At 38.0% G+C, this 14,573-nt stretch overlaps 1 protein-coding gene across 2 annotated transcripts in view; it reads left to right on the top strand.

The window, feature by feature from the left end:
* Positions 1-14,573, top strand: part of Dym (dymeclin) — a 322,312-nt gene that overhangs the window by 252,892 nt on the left and 54,847 nt on the right. For both annotated transcript variants that reach the window (XM_042675227.1, XM_042675228.1), the window contains exon 15: positions 9,595-9,777. In XM_042675227.1, the coding sequence (XP_042531161.1) occupies positions 9,595-9,777 (183 nt within the window). The remainder of the gene's footprint in view (positions 1-9,594; positions 9,778-14,573) is intronic.

The raw sequence follows: 14,573 nt of genomic DNA, 5'->3' as shown, positions 1-14,573 counted from the left end.
TGCCCCCTAGTGGCCACCACTATCTTGCCCCATGCTTCCAGTGCCTATGCAATAGGACATTATAAGTAATCACTTCCCAAGGATCTGGTTTAAGCCTGTGAGTTGTATTCAAATTGTATATAAGGAAGAATGAATATCACATGGTTTTGCCTTCACACACAAAAATGGTGGAACTCAGCCTACTCCTTTCCACCTGCCCCTCCCATTGCTTCATTAAAGTTAACCATCGTCTCCTCTGATCACAGGATTCTTTCTTCTGCTGTGATTTGTGTGCAACATGAAACCAATTCTTTCTATCAGAAGCTGGAAATTTTGGGACATATCCAGTTCTTTCTAGAAATAACATGGTCACAAAGCTTTTCAGTATGTATGCCAGTGAATTAACAACATAAAGATAACAGGAGTTTATCACCAAAGATTGCCTTGAAGGCCATTAGCATGGTGACTTTCAAAAGCCTTTGCCTGGGCTTCCTCCTCCTCCCCGCTTTGGCAAAGTCCCATTAATTTTGTTGAAGGTTTTATTTTCTGCTGAAAATGCAGGAAATCTCGACAGCTCTCTTGGAATCCCCCCAAAACTAATACAAACAAGATACATATGCTCCTCTAAGGAAACTAAAAATAAATGATTTTAAACTATTTAACTATATAAATCCCCTCTTAAAAGGGAAAGGAAGTTTGTAGAATGAAAGGCAACACTGACTTCAGTTACCTAAGTAAAATGTTCTCACAACTGCCAACTTGTCTATTTGATATTAAATTACTAGTTAGCATAGAATTTGTTGGGCTTTAATTCCTAACATCTACAGACTATTAGAAGCAATACAAATGGGATTATTTTCTCACAGTTTGTGTTTTTACATTGAAATTGTCTATAAGAAATAAGTATACTCCACACATACTTTCAGTTGTTGTTTAACTTTGATCCTAATTCCTTTAATGGAATGTTATGTACTTAAAAGAACAGAGCATGAATGAAAAAAAGCACAGATCTTGTTATTTCTACATATTTTGTCACTATATTGATGAGCCAATCAGATTGTATCTGTGACAAAGTAAATTTTAACAGAGTGCAGAGGAAACGTGGTTAACTTTTAAAAGTATATCATATCCTTGCCAGGTACCAGTGGCTAATGCCTGTAATCCTAGCTACTCAGGAGGCTGAGATCTGAGTATCATGGTTTGAAGCCAACCCAGGCAGAAAAGTCCTGTGAGACTTTTATCGCCAATAAACTACTCAAAAAAGCCGGAATTGGTGTTGTAGTTTAGAGAGTGGTGTTGAGCACAGAGAGGCTCAGGGACCGTACCCAGACCCTGAGTTCAAGCCCCAGGACCACCAAAAAATAAATTACAAAATAAAAATATATAATTTTTGTAAAACCTTACTTTATTCTGAAAGAAATAGAAGACTTTTTCTATCCAGTATCTCCTAAAGGACCAGTTAATAAATTAATAAAAATCAACTTTTTGACTTAGATTTAACACAAAGAAGGGTGATTTTCGAGGTTTTGTTTTTTGGGTTTTTTTTGCTCTTGTGATTATTGCATTAGTTTAGCAACTTTGGAAAGTCATTTATAGTTTTACTTTTTTATAATTGTGTCTGTAAAGTTAAAATGGTTTTCCCTTGAGTAATTTAATAATATTTTTATTTTGAGAAATGCTTACATGCAGTTTATCTTGTGCTTCACAGTTGTATAGGCTTTACAAATGATCCCCATTTTCACTTCTCAGAATAAATATGAAATAGAAGTCTAGACCACTCCCAAATTACTCAAGCTGATTCAAAACTTTGGCAAAGTAGCAGGTTATAAAATTAACCCCCAAAAATCAATGGCTTTTCTGTATGCCAACAATGAGAAAAGTGTGGCTGAAATTAGGAAAGCAACTCCATTTGTAATAGCCCCACAAAAAATAAAATACCTAGGAATTAACTTAACTAAAGAAGTGAAGGACCTCTATGATGAAAACTTTAAAATCTTGAAAAAGGAAATCAACACAGAACTAAAAAAATGGCAAAGCCTCCCATGCTCCTGGATTGGAAAGATTAACATCGTGAAAATGGCAATACTTCCCAAGGCTATCTACAAATTCAACGCAATACCTATCAAAATTCCAACCTCATTCTTCAAGGAAATAGAAGAGGCAATCCAAAAATTCATATGGAACAATAAAAGACCCCGAATAGCAAAAACGCTCCTCAACGGAAAGAACACTGCTGGAGGAATATCAATACCAAATTTCAAACTCTACTATAAAGCCATAGTAATCAAAACAGCGTGGTATTGGCATAAGAACAGATCTCAGGACCAATGGAATAGAATTGAAAACCCAGAAATGAACCTAAGACCTATAGCCATCTAATCTTCGATAAGGGAGCTAAAACAATAGAATGGAAGAAAGACAGCCTCTTCAGTAAATGGTGCTGGCAAAATTGGTTAACTACATGTAGAAAACTAAAGGTAGATCCTTATATATCACCCTGCACCAGAATCAACTCCAAATGGATCAAAGACCTTGAACTCAAAACAGACACTCTGAAAACATTACAAGATGGAATAGGAGAAACCCTAGGTCTCCTTGGCTCAGGCTGAAATTTTCTGAATAGAGACCCGGAAACGCAACAAATCAAAGAAAGGTTGGACAAATGGGATTGCATAAAGTTGCAGAGCTTCTGCAGGGCAAATGACATAGCTAGCAAGATCAATAGAAAGCCCACAGATTGGGAGAAGATCTTTACTAGCCATACAACGGACAAGGGTCTCATATCTAAAATATACTTGGAACTCAAAAAATTAAACCCCCCAACAACAAATCCTCAAAGAAACAACTGCCCAATAAATAAGTGGGCGAAAGACTTGAGAAACTTCTCTGAAGAAGAAAGAAGGATGGCCAATAGACACATGAAGAAATGTTCAACATCCCTAGCCATAAAAGAAATGCAAATCAAAACAACATTGAGATATCACCTCACCCCAGTTAGAACGGCAAAAATCAAGAACTCTAACAACAACAGATGCTGGAGGGGATGTGGACAGAAAGGAACCTTACTTCATTGTTGGTGGGAATGTAAACTTGTTCAACCACTTTGGAAAGAAGTATGGAGGTTCCTCAAAAGACTTCACATAGAACTCCCCTATGACCCAGCAATCCCACTTTTGGGCATTTACCCAAATGTTTACAAACAAGACCACACTAAAGCTACCAGCACAACAATGTTTATTGCAGCATTATTTACCATAGCTAAGATATGGAACCAACCCAGATGCCCCTCAGTAGATGAATGGATCAAGAAAATGTGGTATATATACACAATGGAATTCTATGCCTCCATCAGAAAGAATGACATTGCCCCATTTGTTAGGAAATGGAAAGACTTGGAAAAAATCATATTAAGTGAAGTAAGCCAGGCCCAAAGAAACATAGGTCCCATGGTTTCCCTTATTTGCAATATCTAGTATATGTATGAGTCAAGCGGAAAAGGTCAGATAATGTGATGTCAGGAAAATGAACCCTTAGATATGTATTTTAATGTTTTTTTCTTTCATGCATGTGTTTCTAACGCATTTATAAGATTATCTCTTTGTTGCTTTGTATGTCCCTCCCCCACAGTATAACCCCTGCTTTCACTATATTTGATGTCAGTATAACTTGTGGAGGAGATGGGGAAAAACCAGTTGTTTAAGGATACAGGTGGACCTGTTGCAACAATGAGAAGTACAAGTTGTCATGTCCAAAACGAGCTTTACAACGTCGGGGGGGGGGGGGGGGGGAAGGTAGGGCAAGGAGAAGGATTGGGATTGGGGGGGAGGGGGGAGGCTGGGAAGGGATGTGAAGGGTAAACCAAAGGAGGAGGCTGCAATGCTTGGTAAGAAATGTACGCATTATCCTGCCCATGTAATTGTAACCCCTCTGTACAGTATGTTCACAAATAAAATTTTAAAAAAAAATGTACTCATTATCTTGCCCATGTAATTGTAACCCCTCTGTACAGTATTTTCACACAAAAAATAAAATAAATAAATAAATAAATAAAAAAGAAGTCTAGAGGTATAGCTCAATGACAGAGCTCAGTGTATACTAGCCTGGATTCAAGCCAGTAGTGTTAAATAATATTTGAAACTCTAGCACTTATGATTATCTAACCATTTATATCTATTTAAATGCTAAGGATTAGATGATTGATTTTTGTGCCAGTTCTGAGGCTTGAACTCAGGACCTGGGTGCTGTCCCTGAGCTATGTGTGTGGCTTTGTGTGTGTGTGTGTGCGCGCGCGCATGCATGTGTGTATATGTGTCTGCTCAAGGCTAGTGTTCTGCCCCTTGAGACACAGCTCCACTTCCAGCTTTTTGGTGATTAATTGATGATCAAAGTCTAACAGATGTTCTTGCCACTGCTGGCTTCAAACCTCAATTCTCAAATCTCAGCCTCCTGAGTAACTAGTATTACAGACATAAGCCACAGGCACCTGGCAGATGTGTCATTTTAAAGAAGCTCTTTAGCTGGCATCAATGGCTCATGCCTGTAATCCTAGCTGCTAAGAGAGTTTCATTTAAAAAAACAAGACAAAGCAAAATATGGGCTAGGAATGTGCTTAGTGGTAGAGTGCTTGCCCAACATGCATGAAGCCCTGCGTTCAATTCCTCAGTACTACACAAACAAAAAGCTGGAAGTGACTCTGTGGCTCAAGTGGTAGAGTGTAGCCTTGAGCAAAAAAAGCTCAGGGACAATGCCCATACCCAGAGTTCAAGCCTCAAGACTGGTCAAAAAAAAAAAAAAAAGTGGGGGTGGGGTGGGGCTGGAATGGCTTAGTGGTAGAGTGCCTGCCTAGCATGTATGAAGCCCTGGGTTCGATTCATCAGTACCACATAAACAGAAAAAATAAACAGAAACTTGAGCCATGGCTCAAGTGCTTAAGTGGGCAGAGTTCTAGCATTGAGCAAAAGAAGCTCAGTGACAGTGCCCAGGACCTGAGTTCAAGCCTCAGGACTGTGGGGGAGAGGGGGGAGAGAAGAGGGAGAGATAGCTTAAAACAGAAAGGTCTACAAGATTATCTCCAGTTAACCAGAAAAATGTTGGCTTGGAGGTATGGCATTAGTCACAGAGTACCAGCCATGAGCAAGAAAGCTGAGTGAAGTGTAACATCTGAGTTCAAACCCTGGAACTAGTAACAAATTGAGTGAGTGAGAGAGAGAGAGAGAGAAAGCTTTTCAATTTCATGCTAACTTTTCATCTTTTTATAAGTAATGATTATTGCCTGATAATGTTTTTTTCTTTTTTAAAAAATACATTTTTTCTTGTAAAACTACTGTACAGAGGAATTACAGTTACATGAGTAAGGTAATGAGTACATTTCCTATCGAGCATTGTTACCTCCTCCTTTGTTTTTCCCCTACCATCCCTTCCTTCCCCACATCCACAACTACTCCCCATCCCCAACTCCTTTTCTCCCCCCTTAGCCCCCCCCGCCCATCCCCCCTCCCCCTGAAGTTGTAAAATTCATTTTCAACATAGTGTCTTGTACACTCATTGTTACAATGGATCAACCTGTATCCCTATTTAAGCATTTTGTTTTTTCACTTCCCCTTCCCAAATTAGAAAAATGTATATACAAGATGAGGGCACCAGAATCAAATATAGTGAAAACAGAGGTTATACCATGGGGAAGGAACATACCAAAGAAACAACAACAAAAAAATCACATAGTACATTATAAATATGTTAAAAACAATAACAAGAAAGAAATAACCATTTGTGTCCCTATCTTGGGGTTCATTTCACTTACCATCATCTTATATGGTCATGTGTACATAGCTTTTGACCTTTTCTGCTTGTCCTAGACTTATACTAGTTATTGCAATAAGGGAAACCATGGGAACTATGTGTCTTTGGGCCTGGTTTACTTCACTTAACTGATAATGCTTTAAAAAAAAAAAAGAAACAAACAAAATATTTCATTGGTACACTGCCATGTCCAATATATACCTGCATTTGAAGCCAATTTGAAGATTCAATTTAACTTGCAAATTACATTTATTGGGATAATTTCTCTTGGAAATTAGAGTTAACCAAAAATTTGGTACATTGTTTTTAGTAAATCACATAATATATCATGATTATTTCATGATCTGGTTGGTGCCTGGAAGCTGTAATTGATCTTCCAACAGGTATGAAGGGACATATAGAATGTGGTTTCTAGAAAACAATGAACAGTAAGAATCCTAGCTATTTCTTAAAGGATTATTAAAGTAGTAGCGGAGAATCACTGACTTAGGTAAAAGAATTGTATATTCTGCTTTCATGAAGGAAGGGGTGGCATAGACCAAGAAGCATTGTATTTATAACCTGATTTATGGAATTGTAATTCTTTTATACAACTAGTTAATAATAATTCTTAAAAAAGAAGCTGTTCACTTGATGTGCACTCTAAAGAAGGGGATGGATTCTAGCATTAAAGAGAGTAACTTTTGTGTCTAATGTAAGTTGTATGTGGCTTTGTGATTTTTTTTTTATGGTGTGTGTGTGTGTGTGTGTGTGTGTGTGTGTGTGTGTGTGTGTGTGTGTGTGTGTATGTATGTGTGTGTGTATCAGTTGTGGAGCTTGAACCCTAGGCCTGGGCGCTGTCCCTCAGCTCTTCATCTCAGGGCTAGTGCTCTACTACTTGAGCCACAGCACCACTTCTGTTTTTCTGGTGGTTAATTAGAGATAAGAGTTTCTCACAGACTTTCCTGCCCAGGCTGGCTTTGAACCTCCATCCTATCTGAGTAGCTAGGATTACAGGTGAGCCACCAGCACCTGCTGGATTTTTTTGTTGGTGCTGTTTGTTTTCTTGCAAAGATGCTGTACAGAGAGATTACAGTTAAATCAGCAAGTTAATGAGTACATTTCTTGTTGGGCATTGTTACCCCCTCCTTTGTTTTTCTCTTTACTATCCCTTCCCTCCCCTAGCTCTCTCATCCCCCCGCAACCCCCGCAAACTTATAAGGTTCATTTCCAACATAGTATCTTGTAACAGGTCATCCTGTGTCCTTGTTTCAGCATTTTGTTATTCTCCTTCCCCTCCCCAAATTAGATACATGTATATACAAAATGCAGGGTACCAAAATCAAATACGATGGCAGTAGGGATATACCATAGGAGAACATAACAAAAGAAACCAAAAAATCACATAGTACATTAAAAACAACTATTTTTTAAAAAAATTTTAGTCAGATTTTAAGCTTTCTTACTCTGTATTAAATCAAAGAATTACTGAATTGAATAAAATTATATATAGAGAGAAATTCCTAGTACAGTTTTTGGAACATAATAAAACCAATCAATATAGATACATAGCTTCAAGGAAACTTTATTTCTCAAGAAATAATCCCTTTCAGAGCCCTCACAGGAAGAGTGTAATTGGAAATCAGCTGATGCAGGCTGATATATCCCATATCCAGTAGGCCTGCCTGGCCTACTAGTTGATAAATATTTAGAATTTCACCCCTGGGTGTAACCAGGAAGGAAACTGACCTTATCTCATGAAAAGAGTGTTTATGCAGCCTTTGTATTAAAAGTGTACTAACATAAATTATTTATAATATTACATGTTAAAATAGATATTGGTAGAAAATCAGCTACTCTTTAAGTTAAACTTCCTCTAAACTTCTCAGTTGTATATTATTCCCCATTTGTTTCCCTAATTGTTTAGAAACATTAAAAGACCAAAAATGCCTTTTATCATGACAGTCCAATAAAATTTGATAACATATTAAATATCTTTATTTCCTATATTATTGGGAATTTTCTTTGCTGTTCAATTTATATTTCTGCAGCTGTTTATAATGTATAAAAGTTAGCATTAGCACTTATCCATAGTAACAGTATAACAGAAATTTCATAAAATACCTAGTAAGATCATTAAAACAGGTAGCCGGGCTCACATCTGTAATCCTAGTTACTCAGGAGGCTGAGATCTGAGGATTGTGGTTCAAAGTCTGCCCAGACAGGAAAGTTCATGAGAATCCTCTCCAATTAACCACCAGAAAACTGGAAGTGGAGCAGTAGCTCCAAGTGGTGGAGCATTAGCCTTGAGAAGAAGAGCTCAAGGACAGCGTCCAGGCCCTGAGTTCAAGCCCCAAGACCAAATAAATAAATAAATAAGACAGGTAATATAATTTTTAAGGACTTTTTAGTCAGACTGATACACAGTAAAATCTAAAGCACCTATAATCCTCTCTACTAAGGAGACTGAGATCTGATGAGTATAATTTGAAGCCAGTCCACGAGACTTTTGCCTCCAATGAACTACCAAAACCCAGAAGTGAAAGTATGATTCAAGTGGTAGAGCTCCAGCCTTTAGCAAAAAAAAAGCTAAGAGCATGAAGACCTGAGTTCAAGCCCCAATCATGGCAAAATTAAAAAAAAAAAAAGAGTGGGGTCAAGGAGAGGGAGGTAAGCAGGGAATAGCATAGTCATAATATTCAATGCATATTCTACAAAATTAAGAAACTTGAAGGGAGGGCTTGGGGTGGAAGAGATGGAGGAAAATGATGAAAGGGATGACATTCATCAAGATGTATTGTATTCATATAGTGGTTTGTTGAATGGTAACTTCTTTGTACAACTACTTAAAGGTAATAAAATAAAAAATATAACTTAAAAGAAAGACAGATTAGGATTTATATTTCTGAAGTAGTCACACTATCCCAGTGAGTTGTTCTTAAATGACCTGAGAGAAAATTCTAAACTCTTTCTCCTCTAGTAAATAAGTCATACATCAAATGGAATGAAAATACAATTAAGAGAACTTCAGGTTGATATTATGTTGTCAGTTCTAGATTTGAAGGCTGATCTCTCTTTTTTGCACCAAAATCATAATAGATAAACCATAGCAAATTGTAAGACATCAAAGTACAGAGTCAGGCCCAAAGCTGAGATTGATGTTTCTCGATGGCGCCAAAGCAGAGTAAATAGTGAGAGCCAGAGAGCCTGATGAGCCCCGTGCTGGAAGGAGACAGCAGGGACTAGAAGCTCAGCTCCCCAGGGAAGAGCCCTGGAGAGAATCCAGTGAGAGGCTTAAGACTGGGCTCCAGGTTCCCAGCTGGAAGCTTTGAGCTGCACTCAGTCTTTTATTGAAAACCTTGCTAGTTGCTTACTTTAAATTTTGTTGTCTTAGAGCCATTTTACATTCAAATTCTCAAAGACTGTTCACACTGAGGAAACAGTGGCAAAACCACAGTATATTTATCAGTAAATTTTGGAACTGGACACTTATTTTTGGTAAGACCTCATCATTACATTGTGGAAGTTTAACAATTTAGGCTGAGAATACAAATAAGAATCTGCTAAGTGAATTGATGAATAGGTTCTAAATATTCTTCTTGATTAGCTAATACATCATTTATTATATGAAATTCCTAGTTACCTGTACACTTGTTCAGTTTTAACTCAAACCCTTTAGTAGCTGATAAATCCACCTCTTGGCAAATAAACTTGAATTCTTTCCTGCCTAATTTTTCCAATACTGTTATAATTGTAAGCAGTTACTTGCATTTTTATTCCTCTGTGTGAAGGAAAAAAAAAAACATTGACTATTTTGGGGCTTACTTTGTTTATAAGGCTCAAGACCTCAATGTCATTGAAGAAGTGATTCGAATGATGCTAGAAATCATCAATTCCTGCTTGACAAATTCTCTTCACCACAACCCAAACTTGGTGTACGCACTGCTTTACAAACGAGATCTTTTTGAACAGTTTCGAACTCATCCTTCATTTCAAGATGTAATGCAAAACATCGATCTGGTAAGTTTCAAAGAAAGGGTATTTTTATGGTTTTGTTTTGTTTTGTTTTTGGTCGTTCATGGGGCTTGAACTCTGGGCCTGGGCACTGTCCCTCAGCATTTCAGCTCAAGTCTAGTGCTCTATCAAGTGAGCCACAGCACCACTTCTGGCTTTTTCTGTGTACGGGGTGCTAAGGAATTGAGCCCAGGGCCTCATGCATATGAGGTAATCACTAGCTACTACTGAGCCACCTTCCCAGCCCAATGATTCTACTTTATATTTTTTTTCATTGTTTGCAAGACAGGAGCTTGTTTCATTGCCTATGCTGGGCTCATAGTCACTATGTAGCTTAATCTGGCCTCAAACTTAGCATCCTTCTGCCTCAGCCTCCTGAGTGCTAGGATTACAGGTGTATGCTACTGTATACACTGGCATTATACTGGCATGTATAATTCCTTTTTAAATACTAAAGCAGAGGAAGTTTAATATAACAAATTCTAGAAAGAGTTATCTACAATACTAAGAGTTCCTTCTTTCAACATTAACTATAATTAACAGTCAAGATGATAAAGAAGCACCGTTTCGTATGAGCATGTTTATTTCTTTGAGTGAGACTTGATGTATTTTGTTTTGTATTTTCTTTTTGTTTTGTCAGTAATGGGGCTTAAACTCTGGGCCTAGGTTCTGTCCCTCAGGTCTTCAGTTCAAGGCTAGTGTTCTACCACTTCAGCCACAGTGGTGGTTTATTGGAGATAAGTCTCACGGACTTTGCTGCCCAGGCTGGCTTTGAACCGTGATCCTCAGATCTCAGTCTCCTGAGTAGCTAGGATTACAGGCCTAGGGGTGAGCCACCCGCAGCACCCAGCTGAGACTTGATGTCTTTAGGTAAGTCTTCAAAAATTCATTCATTCACCATTATGAACTCATATTTCTACATGGATTTATGGGAACATTTTCAAGCAATCTTTTAAAACTTTTTTTCCGGGCTGGGAAGTTGGCTCAGTGGTAGAGCGCTTGCCTTGCATGCGTGAGGCCCTGGGTTCAATTCCTCAGCACCACATAAGCAAAACGAAAAAAGCCGGGAAGTGGTGCTGGGCTCAAGTGGTAGAGCGCTAGCCTTGAGCTGAAGAGCTGAGGGACAGCACCCAGGCCCAGAGTTCAGGCCCCACGACTGGACCCAAAAAAAAACAAAAAACTTTTTCCGGCTCCATGTCCTTGTTAACTGAACTTACCTGATATACTTAGTGAAATAACCAGACACATCCTTTACAAATTCTGTGATGATCAAGAGTGTTGGTTTCTAAGCTAGGATTGCTATTCTCTTGAATTTGAGCTAGCATTTCAAGGAACCAGAAACCCCAAACTACCCTAAGGATTCCCAAGAAAAACAAAACCCTGTAGGTGAGATACATATATATATAGTGTGTATGTATATATGTATATATATGTATATATGTATATATATGGTATGTGTGTAAATATACACACATATATATGTTCTTTTATTCTTTCAAATTAACCTGATGCCAACTCTAGCCTTTTATGATTAGGACACTCCTGGTGTCTAATCAGGTATCTAATCTTTGGTCTAATTAGACCAAAGATACTCACCTAAGAATAGGCATTTCAGATCCTGCTTTGTGACCCAGGCATACAAAGATAATCAAAAGTAGAGTGTAGTGTTAGTACTGAAAAATGTATAGTATTTAAGGCCCTTAAAGGTTATGATGCACATACCAGTAATCTTCTATGAAAATTAGCTCATGTCAAGCCTGACCCAAGAAGAGATGTGTTCATTTCTCAGTATCTGACAGGAATCTGCTTGTCAGCCGAACACAATGAGAAGAAAGAAAGAAGAAAGAGAGAGAGGGAGAGAGGGAGGGAGGGAGGGAGGGAAGAAGGAAAGGGAGGAGGGAGGGAGGGAGAGAAGGAGAGAGGGAGGGAGGGAGAGAGGGAGGGAGGGAAAGAAAAGAGAAAAGAATCATGGGTGACACTGTCAAAAAGAAATGTGCTCATTACCTGACTTGTAACTGTAATCCCTCTGTATACCATCTTTATAATAACAAAAAATTATAAAAAGTAAAATAAATAAAAATTCAAAGAAGAATCATTGTCAAGAGATAGCAAAACTAGATTCTCAGTGATGATTCAGATGTTGGAACTACTAGACAGAGAATTTAAGTATGACTACTTAGAGTTAAAATGTTTGCTTAGACGAGCTGAACAAAGTATAAAATCCATTGGCCAAAACCAGCCTATGATTTGCCTTTGTGCAACAAGTAAACTATGACTACCTTCTGCATTTTTAAAGAGTTGTTTTAAAAAGAATATCATATGTAGCCGAAACTATATTATGAATGAGAGTGCCTAAAACAATTTTCTACCTGGTTCTTTTCAGAAAAAAAAAAAAAATTTTCGGGCTGGGAAAGTGGCTCAGTGGTAGAGCACTTGCCTGAGGCCCTGGGTTCGATTCCTCAGCACCTCATAAGCAAAAAAAGAAAAAAGCTGGAAGTGGCGCTGTGGCTCAAGTGCTAGAGCGCTAGCCTTGAGCTGAAGAGCTGAGGGACAGCGCCCAGGCCCAGAGTTCAGGCCCCACGACCGGACCCCAAAAAAAAAAATTGTCATTGCTTGACCCAATAGAATAGGGATAATATGCATAAACACATAGTGAATTTTAGAGAAAGATGAAAACTATAAGAAAAAATATATGACAGACTAAGAGTTACTGTGACTGAAAATTACTGTGACTCATTGGGAAGCTTGAGTGTAGTTAAGGAAGGGAAAAAAAATCTATGATTTTGAGGGTAGTTTGATAGAAATTATGCAACTGTAGCTAGGTGCTGGTGGCTCACAGCTGTAATCCTAGCTACTCAGGAGGTTGAGATCTGAGGATTGGGTTCGGAGCCAACCCGGGCAGGAAAGTCCATGAGACTCTTATCTCCAAGAAAACTGGAAGTGGTGCTGTGGCTCAAGTGGTAGAGCGCTAGCCTTGAGCTGAAGAGCTGAAGAACATTGCCCAGGCTCAGAATTCAAGCCCCACGACCAACAAAAGCAAAAAGAAATTATGCAAATGCAATGTAAAAATGAGAACACAGAACTGTAAGATGATGTCAAATGATCTAACTTACATATAATTGGAGTATCAAAAGGAAAAGAAAAACAGATCAGAGGAAATAATGGCTGAGAATTTTTAATACTGAAAGTTTTCAAACAATAGATCCACAAATCTTAGAGCTTCTATCAGGATAAGTCCATCTGCAAATGCAGAGACAGAGAATTTAAATATTAGAAAGAACTGGGTGCTAGTGGCTCACACCGATAATCCTAGCTACTCAGGAGGCTGAGATCTGAGGATCACAGTTCAAAGCCAGCCCAGGCAGAAAAGTTCCTGTGAGGTTCTTATCTCCAGTTAACCACTCCAAATTGAATGTGATACTGTGGCCCAAGTGGTACAGTGCTATTCTTGAGCAAAAATTGTTCAGGGACAGTGGCCAAGCCCTGAGTTCAAATCCCACAATGAAAAAAAAAATTTTTTTTGAGAGAAAATACAATGTAGACTTTGAATGCAGCCAGAGAAAAGAAAAACATTATATACAGTGTTTATACAACAGAGATCGATAATGACAGGAATCTTCTAGGCAGAAGCAATGAAAGCCTAATAATGAAGTGATACCTTTAAATGCTGTGGTAGAAAAAAAAATCTTGCTAACCCAGATCTTTCTACAAAATAATTCAAAACTAAAAGCAAAATAGAGACATTGTAGGTAAGCAAAACAGAGAACTTACTCTGATTCCAGGTATATACTCAACTGTGCTGTTACATTGTAGGCAATATATAAGCCAGTGGGCATAGCCACATTCCAACAGAGATTTAGGGAGGAAATCAAACCAGAGACCAAGATTAATCTCAGAGGGTTATAGGTTGCTCATGGACATAAGTGCAGAAATCCTTAATAATAGCAAATCTAACTGTATATCAGAGGAGTAATAAAGATATCAGGATCAAGTATAATTTATTCCAGGAACAGGAGCTGGATCACCCTTAAAAAACTAAATATCTAGCCAGACACCAGTGGCTCATACTCGTAATTCTAGCTCCTCAGGAGGCTGAGATCTGAGGATCATGGTTGAGGCTAGTCCATGCAGTAATGTCTGTAGAACTCTTCTCTCCAATTAACCACCAAAAAGCTGAAAGTTAAACTGTGGCTCAAGTCGTAGGGCACTAGCCTTGAACAGAAAAACTCAGGGACAGTATCTAATCCCTTAGCTCAAGCCTTAGGACAGTCACAAAAGGAAAAAACAACAACAACAAAAACAGAATTAACTCATCATATCAATAAACTAAAGAAATAAAACCATGTGATCACTTCAACACGTGCAGAAAAAGTATTTGTTTAAACTCAATAATTTTTCATGATAAAAACCTATAATGAAACTAAATCATGCAAAGAATAAATATTAAAACTGCCTCAATCTGGTACTGAGCTTAATTTTTCTGGAAATAGTAAAACTCATCTACATTTTTTGAAAGACAATAGTTATACATGAATTCAAGTTTTAGTTGGCCCTTAGCAGTGTATTAAGTTAGTGGTGATTTGTTTAATATGTTGTCTTTCTGGAATTTACTCTCAGTAGATTTAATATTATCCTACTCATTTGAATAAGGTGACCCTTATCAGCATACTCAGTTATTACAAATCTTTAGTCTACACATACAGTATAAAATCAGGAAATACAACTCCAACAGATGTTGATGGGATAGGCTGTTGGTGATGGTAGCAACATGCATGTTTCACTGTTAACAGAGTACTTTCATG

This window comes from Dipodomys spectabilis, unplaced genomic scaffold, assembly GCF_019054845.1.
Source record: "Dipodomys spectabilis isolate Male_0828 unplaced genomic scaffold, ASM1905484v1 ptg000024l, whole genome shotgun sequence".
Classification (NCBI taxonomy): domain Eukaryota; kingdom Metazoa; phylum Chordata; class Mammalia; order Rodentia; family Heteromyidae; genus Dipodomys; species Dipodomys spectabilis.
The sequence above is the reverse complement of the archived record's forward strand: the minus strand, read 5'-3'. Positions and strand labels throughout refer to the sequence as shown.